Source organism: Phyllostomus hastatus, unplaced genomic scaffold, assembly GCF_019186645.2.
Source record: "Phyllostomus hastatus isolate PE091 unplaced genomic scaffold, TTU_PhHast_1.1 phas_contig_16, whole genome shotgun sequence".
NCBI classification, from domain to species: domain Eukaryota; kingdom Metazoa; phylum Chordata; class Mammalia; order Chiroptera; family Phyllostomidae; genus Phyllostomus; species Phyllostomus hastatus.
The window spans coordinates 12095639-12116478 of NW_025333643.1; the positions used below are offsets into that span (position 1 = coordinate 12095639).

At 38.8% G+C, this 20840-nt stretch overlaps 1 protein-coding gene across 3 annotated transcripts in view; it reads left to right on the forward strand.

Moving 5' to 3' along the window:
- CACNA2D3 (calcium voltage-gated channel auxiliary subunit alpha2delta 3) overlaps positions 1–15217 on the forward strand; it is an 857676-nt gene extending 842459 nt beyond the window's left edge. For all 3 annotated transcript variants that reach the window (XM_045832366.1, XM_045832367.1, XM_045832368.1), the window contains 3 exons: positions 11424–11536; positions 11754–11836; positions 14808–15217. In XM_045832366.1, the coding sequence (XP_045688322.1) occupies positions 11424–11536; positions 11754–11836; positions 14808–14900 (289 nt within the window). In that variant the 3' untranslated portion in view covers positions 14901–15217. The remainder of the gene's footprint in view (positions 1–11423; positions 11537–11753; positions 11837–14807) is intronic.
- The last annotated feature ends 5623 nt before the right edge of the window (positions 15218–20840 follow it).

The following is a 20840-nucleotide window of genomic DNA, read 5'->3' on the forward strand; positions in this document are numbered from 1 at the left end:
CAGGGGGTCATTCTAACTTAGAGCTCAGAAGCTGAAACATAACTTAGATCAAGATGTTATCTTTAGCCTGCCAGGGGTCCAGACCTTGTGACCATTAGTCAGGTACCAGCTACTGTTTTCTGCTGCCTCGGGGGTTGCTGATTATAGAGGGAAAGGCCAGGTCTCTGAGAGGGAGAGAGGGAGGGAGGGAGGGAAGGAGGGAGGAAGGGAGGAAGAGAGAGAGAGAGAGAGAGAGAGAGAGAGAGAGAGAGAGAGAGATGATTTCTAGAGCTAGGGTTTAAAACTAAACTTCTTCAAAGTCATAAGGACCCTCATATTCACTGCTACCATGCCTCAACCTGTCCCATGTCTGCACACAGACCTCTGCCAGGGCTGAAGAGTCACAGGTTGCTGAGCTAGGGCAGGAGCCAGGCAGCTAAGAACTTCCCCCTCCCTCCCTTGCATGCTCTGTTGTCCCTTGGACTTCAATTATAAAACACAAATTCAAAAATAAAATTAAAAATATCAAACCAATCTTGCAGCCCTGGCTGGTGTAGCTCAGTGGATTGAGTGCGGGCTGGGAATCAAAGTGTCCCAGGTTCGATTCCCAGCCAGGGTACATGCCTGGGTTGCAGGCCATAACCCCCAGCAACCACACATTGATGTTTCTCTCTCTCTCTCTATCTTCCTCTCTTCCCTCTCTAAAAATAAATAAATAAAATCTTAAAAAAACAAAAAACAAAAAAACAATCTTGCCTGCAGAGCAGTAAACTCCAAGTGACAAGTCCTTGGAGTGCAGGTTCCTGTGGGACTGCATCAGTCCCTTGCCCACACAGCTGACCTCAAGGAATGGGAGATGGAAGGATGGCCTGGACAGGGATTGAGAAGATGGTCAAATCAGCACATGGTGATGTTTGAGGAGGAATATGTTAATTACTTCAAGACCTCTGGCTTGTGTGACAATAGAGGGTGGCACATTTTAAGAGGTACAAGGAACCGGGAAATAATTATTGGGAATGGGGGCAGGGGCACATTTTCAGTACCTGTGAATACTTCATTTGTTCCAACAGTTAATCATCCTTCTTTTCTCTGGTTTAATTGCATAGCCTGGCACTTTCAGAACAAAGAAGAATAATAGAGGAGGGAGTGAGCCTCTCTTTCTTCCTACTCTAATTAGTTCTGAGTGTCTTATCCTGAAGTGAGATACTAAATTTAGTTCAAAATCGAGAGCCTATTTTTTTCCCTTAAGGACTGTTTTCAGAGATGGGATTTTGTCACATGTGATATAGGGCCCCATTGAACAGGCCCCACAGCACGAGTATCTTTCCAGCTCTGCATAGAGCATCTTCGTGAACAGGTTTACTGGGAGGATGCAAACATGATGTCAAGTGGGGACTTCCTTGTAGCCCCTGATTGAGGCGAGGACAAAGTGACAGCAAGTACTGTACGTTCTAAAGAGAATAGCCTTTTAGGGGGCACCAATTTAGAGCTGAAAAACCTCCTGCCATTCCCCATCTCCAAGCTTATTTGGAGGAAGACAACTGGTCTACCTCCTGTTTCCTGGGTAAGATGGGTGAGGGGCTGAACCAAAAAGATTGGGGATTATGAACAGAGGTTCATGAACAGAAGTTCTTCCCTCCAGGGGTGCTTTTCCCGACTGTGAACCAGAAAGATGGGCAGTGGAGGAATGCTCCAGGAGACTCTTTTCTATATTTGGAGGGCACTTGAAAGAAGGGAAGCCCAGCACTGGTGGGATATCCACTAGGTAGCAGTCTGTTCTTGAGCCTCCCTGAGCAAGAGAAAGGGACCTGAACAGAAATGGCAAGGTTTGGAGAATAGTCCACACTGAAGTGGCCTATGGCAGGGCCAGCAAAGGTGCATGTTTTTCAGGGTCAGGTGGAAAAAATGGAAGATAGGTGTAACCTTACTTAAACCTACCAAGGGGCTGCCCCCTAGGTGAGGTCCACACCCAGGGCAGGGGCTGGGGAGTGGCTGCTTATGACAGAAGCCACAGTGTGATCAAGTGGAGCTGTGTGGAAGAGCACTTGGTCCTCTGAGGAGTTCATGATAACCTCACAAGGATACCAGTATTCTGATGCTGGGCCACACAGAGGGCACCAAAGGCCAACCTGTGTTGTAAAAAACAAGCCATGGTTAGAGAATGACACTCCAGCCTGATACACAGAAAAATGCTGCCTCTTCACTGCTCCCTGTTCCCCACCCCAAAATACTGAAGTGAGAACCTAGAAGCTTGAAGGAAAAACCGAATATAGAGCTTTGAACTAGATATGAAATTAGTGTATTAAACTAGACCGACTAATTTTATTAGCCTGAAGCTGTCAGAAAATTATGGAATCTATACAAGATATCACTCAGAGATCAGAAAGCAGAATTCAACATAGTGGAGTGGAAAACAGAAACTTAAAGAAAGCATTGTTTCATATTTCTATTTCTATTAAGCTGAAACAACTCAATAAGCTTGTTCATTGGAATTTCTAGGTTATTCCACCCTGGGGCATGCTGTGTTACTATTTCAATGTCCTACTGAAATCTATTTACTGCCTTTCATTTAAGACCTTTGCATCAATATTCAGAAAAAGATTATTCTATAGCTTTTTTTTATATAATCTTGGTTTTATATCAGGGTCTTTCATAAAAGAAATTTGAAACATTTTCTTCTTTCCCTGGACTCTGAAACAGTTTAAATATTTTAGAACTACACATGGCTCAACATGCTAACATGACTCACCTGTGGAGTTCCCGGGCCTACCACTCTTGTGAGCAGGTGAGGCCCTGCTCTTCATTTCTTTACCTTGTGTGGACTGAGCTGCTGTTCCCTCCTCCCCCATGCTACTAGATAGTCTAGCTACATAGCATTGTACTAGAACACATTTTCACTGCTTAATTTCTAGTTTTAATGTAAACATCCAGTCACCAAATGTTTGATCTTCACAACTTCCGGGCCTGGGTCAGTGTAGTGCATTTTGGGACACGTTGTTGGAGGACAGGTATCTCCCCACCTTCAAAGAGAAGATCCGAGAGTGACATACCCCCGCCCCCCAGGGCAGTACCAAGTAGAACAGGATCAACCACAAATTCAAATAAACCTCTTGTGACTCACACATTGTCTCTTATTTTACCTTGGGATAAAATCTGGAAATTTTATTAATGGTGAAAATATATAAAAGGTGAAAGACTTCAAAATGTTTTAAGATTCTGTCCTGGCCTGACAATTTTTCAAGCCACAGATTTGTACCCAATCAATGAAAAGCCAACTAAGTTCTCCAAGCCAACTGTGCATCCAGGGGTCCCCTGGAATCTTATCCTTTGGTCTCTCCCATTACACATGTTTGTTCAGGGGGAGTGTTAGGGAAGAAGGATGATCGCTTTCCTTGTCTGGTCAGCAAAGCCCCTCTATAGATAGCGTGCGGCAAATATTCTCTCTTGTCAGGGGAGGCTGTCTTGAAATCCCATCATTTTTCCCTCTAGTCTTTCTCAGCCTGTAGTGAATGGAGAAGGGAGGACTGGGTTATTTCAGTCCCAGCAATGGACACATCAAAATTGCTTCCCTCTTCCCTACTCTCTTTCCCTTGAGGACCTAATTTATTTTACGCATTTTGACCTATCCCTGCTTAAAAACGACCTCTGTGGTGCTCTGTGGAGGCATTTCCCTTTTGCCGTTTTTGGCCCCCAGGCAAACCCACCAGGCCAAGGTTCCTCCGCACAGTGACGTCAGCCTGGCTGCTGGGCCCAGCTGGATGGAGGTGTGTTTTATGAAGTTCAACCCTGCACCCTGGGCCATAAATACACGTTGTGCACATAAATGTACAGCTAACATTGCCCAGACCCCTCCGAAGCACCATGTTAATAAGCAGACAGTAAGTCTTTAAAATATGGAAAAGCAGTTAATCTTTCCGCTGGCAAATCCTTTGTAGAGGGTTGTTTTCCTTTGCTCCAATATTGCTGCAGGCAGGGCTTTTCATCTCCTAGGATTTAGGGAAAAAAGAGAAGTTTGCTGTGAGGCTTCATTGACAACACTCGGGAGCCTTCCACTGAGAGGGTATGTGTGTTAAAAACAAGGTCTTGTACTTGTCACTAAGCATCTGTATGGAGTAATCATTCTGGATCTGCCCTCAAGGAGCTTGAGCACTGGTAACTCCAATGCAAGACAGCGAATCTGCAAGTCTGCTGCCTGTGATTGTGGACCTTCAATGGGCCCAGGTGCCCGAGGCCTGAGCTCTGCCCTGTTATGCTAGGTAGTCACTTAGCCTCATTCCTCCATCTCTAAAATGGGCACAATTATGTCTTATTGTAGCTTATGTCTATATGTAGCTTCTGTTAAGATTTCACTTATCCTCTCTGAGTCCCAGTGTTCTCTATTGCAACATGAGAAAATTGATTTTCTTTGCCTTTATCATATGTTCCATTTCTAAATGTTTTAAGGATACATGAACATATTCTCCTTGCAAAGAACTTCAGCATCACAAATTAAGTTCAAGCCTCCCTTGATAATTATTTCACTGGTCTTCTCTCCCCTCCACTGTCCTCCTCTCCTGTCCTAACCCCTACCTCCCCTCCTTCCTTGCTCTCCCACTGATGGTGATGTAGAAGGATCAGACCTGAGGGTCGGGGTGGAGGCTCAGCAGAGAGAAGGTGCCTGGAGCCAGTATAGGCTGGCTGCAGGGGAAGATGCTGAGGCAAATATGTAGCTTGCCTCTAACCCTCGGAGCAGCCATGACTTTCATCTGTGTGTCTCAGACAGAGAATGGGAGTTGTCAGTGGGTAGATTTAAGGATGACATAGGTGAGAGCTATCAGTCTGGAGATGACATGGTCTGTGCCTTACAGATATTTAATATCACTTGGTCCCTCGATTCTTAGTTTTAGGAAGATACTTCATATGTTCTTTTTATATTTGTGTTCAACTCACTTGAATTCTATTTTTCAGTCCATTTAATCTTTCTATGGTTAACATAAGTCATGGAATGCTTACTGATTTGTTATTTATTCCCAAAACATCTGAGAAGTCTTATCCTTCCTATTTATTTGTCTGATTCTCTATAACAGAATTAAATAGCCTTAAGTATTCATACTTTATTTATAATTTTGCAACATAATTTTTCCACTTACTGTGTTTTGGGTATCCTTTCATGACAGTAAACAGAGATCTCCTTTACCTTTTTATCTGATGCTGAGTAGACCAAAGACTCGCAGACTGTTGCTTATTCAAACCCCCTCTGTTGATGGGCTTTCAGGCGGGTTTTATAGTTTTTGTCCTCTCAATGAACAGTGCTTCCAACAGCATCTTTCTACATGATTTTTTGGGGTCCTGAAAAGGAGTTTCTCTTACTGAGAAAATAAACTACTGAAAAAATAGGATCAAAATGATTTCCATTATAATAATAAATGGCTGTAAAAATTCACTTTTCCACCAGCAGTGTAGAAAAATATTCACTCCTTCAGACTCTCCACAATGTGATAGTAGAACAGGTTTAAATTTTTGTCCATCTGCTGGTGAAAAGTGCATTTTATCATTTTAATTTATATTTCTCTAATTTTTAGTGATTATATATGTATATATCTATATATCTATATATGTGTGTGCATACACACACACACACACACACACACATATATATATATATAAGTAGTGTGTGTATGTTTCCACAACCATTGTAGTTCCCTCCAATTATTAGCTTATCTTTTTATGTTCAGTAAAGTTTGGTAATCCCTTCATAAAGAAATGTCATTTACTAGATTTAACCTTGGGCATTTCATAGTGATTGTTGATGCTATCAGAGGTTTTTTATTTCATAATATTTTTCCATTGGTTATTGCCAGTGTCAGGAAAAGGCTATGGTTTTACACTCTGATTATGTAACTGGTCAGCTTGGTGAGCTCTTTTAGTTCTAATAGTTGGTTAGTGGGTTCACATGTGTTTTCTATGAACACAGTAATATCTGATCTTTGGGTGATTTTGTGATATTCACTTGTGTGTAGGTTCTCAATGAGCATTTCAGTTATTTTCATGGCTATTTGTCTGCTTGTGTTTTCTATAGCTTGGACAAATATTCATAATTTATACTTTATTTCCAAAGGTGTGCTTGCTCTAAGTTTTCAGATTGTTTATAATGATATACATAATAGTGACTTAAAATGTTGTAAATGTCTCTGTATCTATCCACTTTTAATACGACTTCTTTCTTTTTTAAGTATTTTTATTGATTATGCTATTACAGTTTTCCCAGTTTTTTCCTTTATCCTCCCTCCACTCTGCCCCTCAACCCTTCAGCATTCCCCCGCCACTTAGTTCATGTCCATGGGTTGTACATATAAGTTCTTTGAGTTCTCTGTTTCCTATACCATTTTTATCTCTCCCAATCTATTTTATGCCTACTAATTATGCTTCTTTTTCCCTGTACCTTTCCCCACCTATTCCTCCCTTTCCCCTCCCCACTGAACTCCCTCCATGTGATGTCCATTTCTCTGATTCTGTTCCTGTTCTAGTTGTTTGCTTAGTTTTTGTTTTCATTGTTTTTCTTTTCTTTTAGGTTCTGTTGTTGATAGTTATGAGTTTGTTGTCATTTTACTGTTCATATTTTTTATCTTTTTTTTCTTAGATAAGTCCCTTTAACATTTCATATAATAAGGGCTTCGTGATGATGAACTCCTTTAACTTGACCTCATCTGGGAAGCACTTTATCTGCCCTTAGATTCTAAATGAAAGCTTTGCTGGAAAGAGTAATCTTGGATGTAGGTCCTTGCCTTTCATGACATGAAACACTTCTTTCCAGCTCCTTCTTTCCTGTAAGGTTTCTTTTGAGAAATCAGCTGATAGCCTAATGGGCACTCCTTTGTAGGTAACTTTCTCCTTTCCTCTTGTTTCTTTTAAGATTCTCTCTTTACTTTTAATCTTGGGTAACTTAATGATGGTGTACTTTGGTGTGTTCCTGTTTGGGTCCAACTTCTTTGGGACTCTCTGGGCTTCCTGGACTTCCTGAAAGTCTATTTCCTTTGCCAGATTGGGGAAGTTTTCCTTCATTATTTGTTCAAGTAAGTTTTCAATTTCTTGCTGCTGTTCTTCTCCTGCTGGCACCCCTACGATTCGGATGTTGGAATGTTTCATGTTGTCCCAGAGGTTTGTAAGGCTCTTTTCACTTTTTTGAATTCTTGTTTCTTCATTCTGTTCTGGTTGGATGTTTATTTTTTCCTTTTGTTCCAGATCGTTGCTTTGAGTCCTGGTTTCTTTCTTGTCAGTGTTGGTCTCCTGAATATTTTGCTTTATTTCATTTTGGGTATCTTTCACTTGTTTTTTCATTTTTGAACCAAGTTCAATCAGATCTGTGAGCATTTTGATTAGCAGGGCTTTAATTTCTCCATCAGATAGGTTGACTATCTCCTATCTGATTAGCTCTTTCTCTGGAGCTTTGATCTGTTCTTTTATTTGGGCCATATTTCTTTATCTTAGCACACCTGGTAAGTTGTAAGGGGGTGGTGCCTTAGGTATTTATTTGGGCAAGGGAACCCTCTTTGCTTTATTATGGTACTGCCAGTCTGGTTGTTCTGGTTAATTTTTTCTCTAATTCTTTGGTTGTCGTAGTTCTATGAAGTTTGATTTTCTGGCACTTCTGGTTGTTCATTGATTTTAGATTGGTTGTTATCCTCCTTTTGGTTGTGCAAGGAAATAAAGGGTTTCTACCTGTGCCTCCATCTTGGCTGTAATTCCTATTTTTCCAATATGACTTCTTTCTTGATCAGGAATGCCAAAAATTGATTTATGTTAATGTTCTTTTAAACCAGAGTTTGGTTCTTTCAGTTATCTTTACATTTTTTATTTACATTGATCTTCTCCTTTTATCTTTATAAATCCATTCTGTCATTGATTCTGTAAATGTTTCCTGACAATCTGCTGTGTCCCAAGCAGAATTCTAGGTCCTGGGTGGGGGTAACAAGACAAATGCCCAGAAACCACAGTCATACTGGCTAGCATTCTGCCAGTCTGTTGTGAGAGGGCAGACAATGAGCAAGTAAGGAGCAAGTGGAGATAAAGGAGATTGTGAAGAGAGGTGATGCCCCTGAAAGAACTGATTCAGTGGCAAGGTAAGTGCTCCTGCCTTATTAGAGTGAGTTTGTGAAAGGAGAGGAATGAGAAAGGAGAGAGATGGTACATTATTCTTTTTATAGGAGTTTTATTATAGAGGAGGACAGAGAAATAGCAGTAGCTAGAGGTAAATTTATGGGAAAGTTTTGTGTTTTTTTTGATATGGGAGATAGGACAGTATGTTTGTAAACTGAAGGGCATGACTAGTGGACAAAGGGGACTGTTTGTGCAATGACCACCTCTCCTCTCATCAGTCACATCCTTGCAGAAGCCTCAGAGCTGCCTTTGAAGATGGACATTGATACTTGGCCCAGGATGCCAGAAGAAAGGCCAAGTAGAGCAGCACAGGGGCAGCTTATGTTTTTATTTTTCCTACTTTTCCATTAAAAAATTTCATTCATTTATTTGCAAACTTCTTTTCCCAGTAAAAGTGGTTAAGGTCATACTGCACAGGTTTGAGTAATGGTTGTTCTCAAATTCTTAGTGATTAATGGAATATGCTTTTTAACCTTTAATTTCCACTGCTTTTATCTTTTTGCTATTAATTTCTTATTTTACCCTATCATAGAGAAGAAAATGTAAATAATCATTCTGCTCTTTGGAATGTGTTATGGTTTTTGTGTTTGAAAATAACTTGAAGGGCCAAATAATGGTGACGGAAGATAATTTGACTTTGGGTGGTGAGCACACAATGCAATATTCAGACACATATCACAGAAATGTACACTTGAAAGCTATATGATCTTATTAACCAGTGTCATCCTGATAAATTTAATTTTTTAAAAAAGAAAACTTGCATTCTACATTGTTTAGATCTTAAGAGTTTTTGCTCCACGTTTTAATAGATAATGTACTCAAAAATAGCTTTAGTATTTCTATCAGTTTATATACTATGATCATAAAAGTTTATGTACATTATTCTATTATACTATTTTTAATATGAAAAATTATTCAGTGTATATGAACCATTTTATTTATTACATTTTAATGATTTTGCCTTTGAATATTTGCATAGTAATATTAACCTGTTCCTGTTCCTCCCCTCTGTTGTTAGCATTTTTCTGGTAAATCTTTTCCTGTCATTTGACATCTCTCATCTGATATCTTTTCTGCATCATTCTATTTCAGGAGTTTCTGTTGCAAACATCATAATGCTGGTATTTTGTAAATGCCATTTAAGAGTCTCTGTCTTTTGTATGTGAATCTAATCACCTCACATTTATTGTGATTGGTAATAATTTTAGACTTATAATGTCAGTTTTTCTGTGTGTGTACATTACTTACCATACTATTTTTAACTATTATCCTTAAATTGTAAAACATGATTTTCTATCATTATCTACAGTTACCTAGAATCAATTTTCCTCTGGACCTGACATGCATTTTACTTCCTTTGTATTGCTCTGTTTTCTTCATCTTAAGTATTCCCATTGAGAAGTTGGCGTCACTCTCATCACTCCTTAAGTAATTTGTTTCTAGAGAAGATTTTAGGATTGGTCTATATCTTTAATGATTTGAAGTTTCATTCATGCTTGAATGGGCCCTTATTATGAAAAAAAATAGAATTTTTCATCAATTGGAAAACATTCTCTCCCTTTGGAACTTCTATTTCATACTTTTTATCTTTTTCTTCTTTATTGTACATCTGGTAGATTCATTTGGCTTAATTTTCAAGTCAACCATTTGTCCTTTAAAGAGTTGTGTGATCTTGGTTTTGTATTATTCTGAGGCTCTGTTAACTTTCCTCAACATGGAAGTCATTGTTTCTTTGATGAGAGCCATTTCAGGTAGGTTATTTTAATTCTGATAGGCGTAATCCATTACAGAGGGACACTGCTAAAGCAATGTCCCTGCATAGGTGAGAAGACACCTAGTGCTAAAAGGGGGAGGTAAAGCAGAGATTTTAAAAGTTTTATTGAGAAAGAACAGCTGAATTTCTTTCTCAGGCCAACTGTACTTGTGGAGAAGGGTTGGAAGAGCAGAGGGCAATATCCTAGAATGTGGACAAAGGTTTTGGCATTAAGGGAACATTGTTAAGCAATGGCATGCCCTATTTCCTGTTATGAATGAAAAAGATAAACATAATTGTATCATATTCTGGGCATTTACAGAAAGGAAGCCAGTTGTGTTGTAATCTCAGAAGTGTTTTTGGATAATTCAGTGTATCAGGTGGTAACAGATAAAAATTAAAAAAGGTCCTTCCTCCTTCTTTCTAATTTCCCACTAAGCAGAAGGATTCTTCTTCATTGGATGATTTTGGTAAATCATGATGATACAATGCAGAGAATAGAACAAATTTGTTGAGAGAAAGGTAAATAAAGATAAAATGTATGAAGAAATGGAATATTTTGTTAGGTTATAGTCTATTTCATCCAACTAAATTGAATTTAATGAAATATCATGGTAAGTTATGTGACAGGGGTTGTAGATCTGGGGCTAAATATTTAGTTAATCTGTTGGGTCTGAAAGAATGACATTTGGTTTCTAATTTGTTCCTCTGAAGAGTATTTCTTGTTAAAGGAGTACTTTTATGGTAGTGTTACTTTGCCATTTCACTGGGTTGGGTAATGGAAAAAGCAGGTGTCAGTATGCCGTGCTGTTGGACCCAAAATGTCAGAGCTGCTATGTAGCCTTAGTACCAACATGACTTGGACTCTGAGATGGGCAGAATTTGTTAAAGGGCTAGCATTAACTTAATCCAAACACTGCCTGTATTATGGGCAAACATCGTGCAAAGCAGTGCAGAGAAGGGTTTAGGAAGTTCAGTTTATCTTTGGCATCAATATGACATAGCTTCAGTCTATCTATGAGAAAAAGAGAAGAGAAAAATCCACTTAGAAGAACATCTAATGCAACTTTTGATAATGTTTAGGAAGGAAATGAAGCTTGGAAAAGCCTAACCTCTTAGGCCTTGGAAATTGAAGTGTATTAGCCAAATGTGACTCTACTGTTTTGTACATACAAAGTTACAGTCTTTCCAAGGTGAGTTTTATGAGCTGTTTTGTCTAGAGCTATAGGTTATAAACTGTTGTCTTTTTTTTCCTTTTTTTTAATCATTGTTCAAATACAGTTTTCTCCTTTTTACTCCCAATCCAGTCCCCCTCCCACCCCTCCCCACTTCCCTCCCATTACCACCCTCCCCTTAGACTGTTGTCTTCTTAGTGCAACTTCATATTCAAAGTGAAGAGCCTCTTGGAAAAGGCAACATTGGCAGTAAAGCAGTCTTTGAAACTCGTTTTCCAAAATATAGTAGTTATCATCCAGTGGAAATGTTTTCTTCCTGGCTCTTCACCTGAGTAATGATAAATGACCGCTCACTGTGTCTGTGCCTCTTGTTCCAACAGGTCCTTTGTCATCCAGCAAATCCCAAGCAGCAATCTGTTCATGGTGGTGGTGGACAGCAGCTGTGTCTGCGAGTCCGTGGCCCCCATCACCATGGCGCCCATCGAGATCAGGTATATCCTTTTGGGCACAGGCCCACCAATGGCTGCTGAAGCCTGCAAGGTGATCAATAGTCAAGATTCCTGGGGAAAAAATATTAGGGAGGGGAATATGATATCCTTTCCACTGGTGGAGAGGAAAATAAATTGCCAAGGGAGTTTGGTGCCGACTTCAGTGCTGATGCAGAGTAATGGAAAGCAACATTTTGGAAATATGCCTTAACTACAGTCAACATAATGAATCTCTGAAGTGTGAGCGTTTAAAGGCCCAGAAGATCAGGAGGCGCCCAGAATCTTGTCATGGCTTCCATCCTGAGGTCAGTCTGAAATCCCTTCCTGTTCTCTCTTCCCATCAGATTTGCCATGAGAATCTCACTATAGCTGAAAGGTTTACTCATGAGAAAACAATCCTCTTCAGCCATAGCAAAGAATGTACAGGAAGGCTGATGGTTCCTGCTCTCAACTCCTCTGTGCCTTCTTGGAAAGGGCTTAGTGTAGTCTATTCTTATTTTACTCATGCCATATTTTAAAAGCCTCTCTACTATCTTTTCTGCTATGGATGTGCTATATTTTATCACTTCCCACTCTTACACACAAAGTGATTTAGATCATTTTGTTTTACTCATTTCAAATTGTAGTTAAAGTTATTTCCCCTGCTTATGTTTAGATAGCCTTTTATTTACAACAACTTCACATAAAGCAAAACTGGCAATATTTATACCAGATAAGGGGTCACAATGTATGAAGGTGAGATGTTAAGCCTCTTAACCCCTGACCAGTGAATTCATAACTATGAAGGCCCTCCACTTACACAGAAAACCATGATCAGAGGAAAATTAACCCTAGAGCTGAGAAAAGTGAGTTTACCATAGATTTAGGTAAATTAGAAGAGAATACTTCCTACATATTGAGAGCAAAAATTTTTAAGTATAGCAAAAAACAATATTAAAAAATAATTAAGTTCACACTCACCCTGAAAAAAAAAAAAAAGGAAAGCTTACCTAGAATAATTACTATAGGGAAATTGGGAAGGTATCTATTTTTTTTAATTCAACCAGAATGAGCTGAGTGTTAATCTCAACTTTAAATATAAAATGATGTTAATGTTATTTAAACTAAGTCCTATAAAACATTTTAAAGATAGCACAGCACCAATTAGAACTTGGAATTTATTGAGAATGTTTGCTTCTATATTCAAATGGGAGTTCAAGTTGAATAGCAACAAATTATATATATATATATGCCAAAAACACCTTTGATAAAATTCAATGATCATTCCTAATCAAAGATGTATGTAAAATGCAAACACAACCAATAGTCCCACAAACACTAAAATCACTTCACTCAAAAACAGAACTGCATATTTAGACAACTATAAAGTCACAAGAGTAAAATCTTTTAGAGTTAATAAGATAATTTGTTTTGGTAACTTAATATAAGACAAACATTTAAAAAATCAGTATTTTTTCACCACCTGGCTTATTCTCTTAGCATAATGCTTTCCAGTTCCCCCCATGCTGTCACAAAGGGTAGAAGCTCCTTCTTTCTGCTGCATAGAATTCCATTGTGTAAATGTACCATAGTTTTTTGATCCATTCATTTACTGATGGGCATCTAGGTTGCTTCCAGCACTTGGCTATTGTAAATTGTGCTGCTATGAACATTGGGGTGCATAGATTCTTTTAGATTGGTGTTTCAGAGTTCTTAGGATATAATCCTAGCAGTGGAACTGCTGGGTCAAAAGGCAGATCCATTTTTAGTTTTCTGAGAAAATTCAATACTGTTTTCCATAGTGGTTGTACCAGTCTGCAATCCTACCAACAGTGCACTAGGGTTCCCTTTTCTCCACAACCTCTCCAACACTCTTTGTTTGTTGCTTTGTTTATGATGGCCATTCTGACTGGTGTGAAGTGGGGAGGGAATTTCAGGGTAAAGTGGGAAGGGTTTACAGGAACAAATATAAAGGACACATGGACAAAAACTAGGGGGGGTAGAAATGGGAGGGAGGTGGGGAGGGATGGGTGGGTGGGCTGGGATTGGAGTAAAAGACAGAAAACTGTATTTGAAGAACAATTTAAATAAATAAATAAATAAATAAATAAACAAACAAACAAACAAACATGGTGATTACAATTTAAAAAATCAGTATTTTTTTTTCTGTAAGTTTCTGGACATAGTAAGATGAGGCCAGTGGAACAGAATAGAAACTCTTATATATGACAAAGGTTCAATTCAAAAGGGAGACTCTAAATCAGATTTAAATAGTAAAATAACAGTCTGAGAAGAAATCCTAGGGATTGGAGAGTACTTCCTATCTGAGACAAGAAAGCTATGGAAGAAAAACAGATATTTTTAATTATGTAAAAATTATAATTTTTCTATGAAAAATACAAATTCAGTAGCCAATTTCTAAAACTTGAAAACATATTTATAAATCAAATTATAAAGAGTGCTTTTAAATTGATAAATCAAACAACTATATATAAAGATAAACCAGGAATGTGAAATATACAAGTCACTTGGTGATCAGAATGAATATACAGGTAACAACAAAGTATCTGGCTGTTACCATTATTGGCAAAAATACCCTGTAGGTCTGCACTCCAAAGACGAGGCATCTTTCCCATAGGCAGGGGTGGGAGCAGGAGCAGGAGCAAATATCATTGTCTGGTAAGGACCTACATTCAGCATTCTTTGTAGCAGTAAAGAACAGATGAAAATGTGAATGTCCATCATAAGAATATAACTGAATGAAATAGAACTAGAATAATGGAGTTGGAGAGATTTGTATCAGTTAGTGGATAAAAAGCATGCTACATAAAGTAATAAATAATATTATTTCATTTTGTAAAACAGAGTCCTCCTTCCCTCAAATGAAAAGAAGAAACAAAACCTTTCATAGCCAAAAATGATCAGGCTCCTTAGATGTGATTTTTTAACTTACCTTCTGACAGGGAAAAAAATTAGAAAGTCAATATTTTGCATTAACAATTTTTCTCAACAGACATCTCTACCAATAAATAGGCCTTTACCTCTTGAATGTTCTATATAACAGTATGCAAAGAAAAATTTTTGAATATATTACACATTTACGACTGAAATCAGAGGCTCTCATTGCTAACCTGATGACATGTAGTCAGGTTCATTTTCCTGAATTATCTAGATCCCAAAAGACTTTGTTCATACAGTTGAAGAGTGGGGAGAATTCTGGGGACTCAATATAGTTTGGAAGGTATAAAGCATCTTGGAATCCATCTCTGCTCTAACCAACCCTGCCTTTCCCTGCAGGAGAATGCAAGGGAATGCGGAGGTGCACCGAGTCTCCAGGCCAAGATGGTTCTTATCCTGTTCCCTCTGCTTTTGCTGCTCTTCTTAAGGTGACACTGACTGAGCTGTTCTCTTGGCATGCTAAATTATGGATAAACTGTGAACCAAAATATGGTGCGACATAGGAGACATGAAATATAGTCCAACCATCAGCATCTCATGATTTTAAACTGTGCGTGATATAAACTCTTAAAGATATGTTGACAAAAATGTTATCTTTTTACTTTGCCAGTCATGTAAATGTGAGTTTGCTACATGATAACCACCCTTCATCAGAAATGGGACTGCAAGTGGGCAGTGTCTCTTCTGCTTGAAACCCATTGAAATCAATTTAAAACTGTGTACTTTTTAAATAAAGTATATTAAAGTCATCATTTCCTTGTTTGGATTTTATCATCACCTTATTGCTGAGGATACAGACTGAAAAGTGCATGAAAAAGTTACCTATTCCAGACCCTAGGAAAGGATGGTTGCTGGCAGAGACTTTGCTGTAAAGATTCTAGACAAATATATAACAATTGTTTTGATGCTCCAGTCTCAGTTATAAAACATTTACAGAAGGAAATAAAAATATCATCTGCATGGGAAAATTTATTACATAGAATCCTGAATGTTATTGAACTAAACTTCAATAGAAATCATAATATGGATGAGAACACATGCTCCCATAATATTCAAGTTTTGAATTATTTGGCAATGGAAATAAAGAAGTCATAAATTCAAGGAATTCATTGTGAGAAGACCTGAAGAAGGAAAGGAACAATGACTACAAATGACTCTCAACCTTATTGCTTGAGCATTTGGCTTCTGACTTTTCCCATAAACAAGAGATGAAATTAGATCTCAAATATTACAAGATGTGAAACTACCCAGACCTGTAAGCATTCCTAAAACACTGGATCCTGGACCAAAGAAAACAGATTCCATGATATCATGGTTACCAAATAAAGTGAAATAATTTCCATGCCTAGGTAGACTTGAAAATGCCTTGCTCCACAGGACAGTCATCTAAAAGCCATATGGAAAATACCACTTAGACCTTTTCCTAAGAAAACATATGATGTTTTGGATATTTTAGAGAAATTAATGTTATTTTACTAAAATGATGCCAACATTTATAGGAATACCAATACTACATTGTTATACTTCTTTAAATTACTATTCCCCCAGTGTTGTTAACAATATAACAGTACTATAATTTGCCAGCCTATCACAGTGGGCCCTCTTATTGTGACCATTGTGGTCATTTATATTGTTTACTTCTGTGCACTAAGTAAATGAATTCATTTCTTGCTCACACAAATGTCAAAATGCATGATATTCACACTAACCAATTATAGTGTAATGTTTTTACAAAAATAACATCACATGCCCTATCATTCTCTTAAAAGTCTAAAGAACTGCCAACAATGTCAAGTATATTATAATGCCCATAATTTCATGTTAATGATATAAAATATGTACAATATGAATATATACAATTTCCCTCCCTATCACATTCTGAAGAGTGGAATGGCATCAGTTTTTGTATATTGTTTGTGAATAAAGACAGAATAGTTGAGTCACACTGCTGATCCATTATCAGGCATCACCTTTGTGTGAATGACCCAACTGCCAGTCCCTTAGATTCTCTGTTCCCTTAATGACTTCAACCAACTGGCCACCCCATTGATCCACTTAGATAGCTAATACTTTTTTCTTCAATGTCTTGTGTCAAAAGCAGAAATCTTAATCCCTCTTACCATATGCTTTTCTTCTAGTTGACTCAGCTCCTCAAACCAAAACCTTGATGTCACCCTTGCCTGCATTTTCCCCTCAGCCCACCATTCTGTGAGTCTCATGAGCTCTGTCTCCACTTCTGGCCATCTCTCACTGCTGCCATCCTCTTTCAAGCCATCACCATCTGCTCCTTGCACTGAATCCTCATTGTCCTTCACTCCCAGCCACTCCCTACTCCAGGGTCCTTGCTCCACATGGTAGCCAGAGCAATGTTCCTAAAACAAATACTAATCATACCTTTTCTCACCATAATTAGAAAATATACAGATCCCCCATCATCATCTACAGAAGTGTTTTTCAAACTCTTCTGGGCATTTGAGTCACCTGGGGAGCTTTCAAAAATATTGGTTCTCCAAGGCAGGACCCAGCTTTCATATTCTTAAAAAATGCCCTATGTTGCTTAATATGAGGCCAAATTTGAGAACCGCTGGTCTGCGGGCCATACAGGGTCTCGGCTCTGAGTTCTGCCTTCATTTCTGGCTCTGTCATGTGCCATCACTCTGTCCTACACTCACTGCACTCTGCTGGATGGCTTCTGTCTTTGGAAACCCAGGGTTTTGCTCTTCCTGTGCCCTCTACCTAAAAGGTTCCAGATTCTGAACTGTGGTCAACCAAGGAATGACCACATAAAGATGTGGTCATTCCATCTTATCTTTCAGGCTGAGCTCCAGTGCCCCTTCCTAAGAGACACCCTGGTAAAGCAGCCCTTCTCCCACAGCCACACTGCCCTGCTTTCATCCTTCTTTACATCTGTATCTGTAATCATTTTATGTCCATTTTCTGCTGTTGTATTGTAGTTCCATGAAGATGAGCAATTCTCTGACAGTGTGGCTTTGTCTCTAGCTCCTAGAGCAGTGTCTGGCAGATATAATAAAAATCAAACCACTACCACCAGTCATAAACCTAGCAGTGAATGTTTACTGAGATATGACTCTCCACCTAGTACTATTTAAAATACTTACTTGTTTGATGAACCCATTTGATCCATACAACAAACATAAAGAGTAAATGTGATTACAGGTGAAGAAACAAGAGCACAGGTAGAGAAAGTTACTTTCCCAAGGTCACACAGCAGAAAAGTGGCATAGCTGGAATTTGAAGCCAGGCAATTTGGCTCCAAAATCTGGATACTCAGCCAATCAAATACTGAATGAATGAATGAGCAATATTTTGTACTGACATATCTCAGGATGTCCCACCCACTGACATTATTGTCACTTCCCCAAACTGCTGGGCCTCCACTCCCTGCTCTCCAATACATGCCTGTCAGCTCAACTTCTTGCTACTATTCCTATGCCCCAACCCCCAGGCTAATCTCCACTGTCCATTCATTCTGCCCCATTTTCATTTCTCCCTCAGTCTAGTTTAGAATCTGCAATTCACAACTGCAGTAGTGTGGTCATCTGGGCTGCCGAGCCCACTTGGGTAGAACAATGGGAGACCAATAAAAATCTCAGTCATTGGTCTCATCTGGGCCACCAGCCCAATCCAGAAACATATTCTTCTGTGAGGCACCTTCTTTCCCACTACCCCCAAAAAGTATTTCAATCTTCCTTCATAGTCTACCCCCTCACTCTTCCCCTTCAATTTTCATCATATGCTCTTTCTCCCTCTTCCAGCTCCTCAAATATGCTAGGTGGGCATCAGCCCCAGGGCCTTTGCTCTTGCCATTCTCTCTGCCTGGAGTGCTCTTTCCCCCAGGTATCTGTGGGGCTTACTCCTTCATATCTTCCAATGCATAAGACAGCCCCACAACAAAGAATTATTTGGCCAAAATGTACCAATAAACTTCATAAACCACTTTTTACACATTTGAACAGTCACAGCACCTTCTCCTATACTGCTCAAATCTACTGTTTGCATTTTAAATGCATTTCTACCTTTATTGAAATAATAAAGCATAATATACAGAAAATGTTACATATATTCTTCCATCTTCAATATTAAAATGGCTATACAAAAAATTCACCAATTTTGATAAGTTTTGTTAAATGCACACTGATATGACAGCTGGTACAATACAATCTAACAAAATTCTTTCAAATGCAGTTAAAGACAAATGAGTACTACTAGACTGATCTATCATATGGAAAAAAACTAAACAAAATTTTGGCCAACACGATACTTTACGTGTTTAGTTTCTCTCCTAAGACCAATTTCATGCAGTTTCATGCAGTCTGTTGGGACATTTCTGCTGGCATCATTTTGTCACATACAGCCATCTTGAAGTAGCCACACTTTCTGCTGAAGGCTTTGCAGGCACCATTTCCTCTAACCTAGTGATTACAAAGCCTGGGCAACTTTGCTCCCCAGAGGACATTTGGCATGACGGGAGGCATTTTTTTTGGTTGTCAGTTTGGAGTAAGGAAAGGTTCTGCCGGCATTTAGTGGGTAGAGGTGAGGGATTCTGCTAAACATTTTACAAAGCCCAGGATGGACCCCACAGCAAAGAATTATTTAGCCAAATACTTCAATAGTGCTAATGTTGAGGAACCCCACTCTAATTCTTTAATAGTCATTAAGGTTTTGTCTTTATAAATGAGTAGATGTCATGGATCTTCTGGATCACCATGTGGCATCTATATTATGGATATTCCATCCTCTAATGCTAGGGATCCTTATATAGAGTAAGATATTGAGCTACAGATTCAATTTAGTAGCAATCTAGCATATCATAGCCTAACATATTCTGATAGTTGGCTTCTTCTTATCATCTAGGCATCAGCAGTCTTCCACTGACCACACAGGAATACCTTCTCACTTCATGGGCCATTACCATCATAGCATGGTTGTCAGGAAGCTCTGACACTTTCCTGGTTACTGACAGTCTTCTTCCCACAGCCCGTGAGGGCTGGGGCTCATCTGTCTGGTCCACTGCTGTGTCCCCTTGAACTTCAGTAACACCCAGGAAATGTTTGTTGAATGAGTAAATATACCATACCCGCAATACCATTTATCCAAGCCTTCTGTTTATAAGGTTCTATGCACAGAACTTGACATCATCATTTTGTGCACCTGCTATTTTTCCCATTTCCCTGATAAGGAAACAGCCTCAGCAAGAACATTTCCCAAAGATGCTAGAGAAAGTAAGAGGCATGGATTCACTCCACACCCTTCACCCTTGGCCATTACAATATGAGGTGCTATGGATGAATAAGAGTCAATACCGTATGCCATGGTCCTACCCTGAAGCAGACCCTAGTCTCCTCATATAGGTGGTACATCAACATGGCAATACTTTCTAGTTTGGAAGCATTTGGACACACTACAGACAATATATAATAGTAAATTTTAGTGATATTTTTGTTAACTATGATTAGAAACAGCTTAGCATAATGTGATATTATGGCTACATTTTTACTCCATTCAAAATATGGTACTTTCTACTCATACACACATGAAAAGCAATGCAGGATTGTTCAAACCAAGCAGTCAGCACCTTTTTCCTGTAAAGAGCCAGAGTAAGAATTAGGCTTTGTGGGCCTTATTGTCCCTGTTGCTCTTGTGGCATGAAAGCACCTGTGTTCCAATAAAACTTTCTATAAGGACAATGAAATTTGAATTTCAGAAAATATTATTATTCTGTAGTTTTTTTTCAAACATTTAAAAACGTAAGCATCACCTTAGCCTGAAAACTGTACCAAACAGGCAGTGGGTCAGATTTGGCACATAGGGTAGTTTGTCAACCCCCTATTTAGAATATTGCTGCTACCGAGTTTTGAAGCTCTCATACAATGGTGAATGAGGAATATCCTTGTAACACATGTGTATTAGAAGTGAGCCCATGCTATCAATATTGGAGCTGTCATAGTACAAGTGTGACTGCACAATTTTTACTTTAACATCATATGAATGGGCACTATTCCAAACACTGTAAGTAGGTACAGTGGTATAATCTAATGTCCTTATCCATTTGTATTACAAATATAAAGAGCACAACTCACTCTACTGTGCTAGCATTACTTCTACTTGAATGGTAAGGTGAAGGGTGACATAATGCAGCTCAGCATAGTGTAGTATCATTTTTGTTCCCACAATTATATGTAATAAAGTAAAGCATAAAATCCCATTGCTGCTGCCAGCATTGGTGTCTTCAGGCAGTTACTTCCCTCAGCCTGTGCTGTGTGGCCCTAAACTGTAATATTGTGTGTCACATTACTACTATAGCCCATTATGTTAGGCTGCCAGAAATAGAGTTAACATAAAATCCTACCA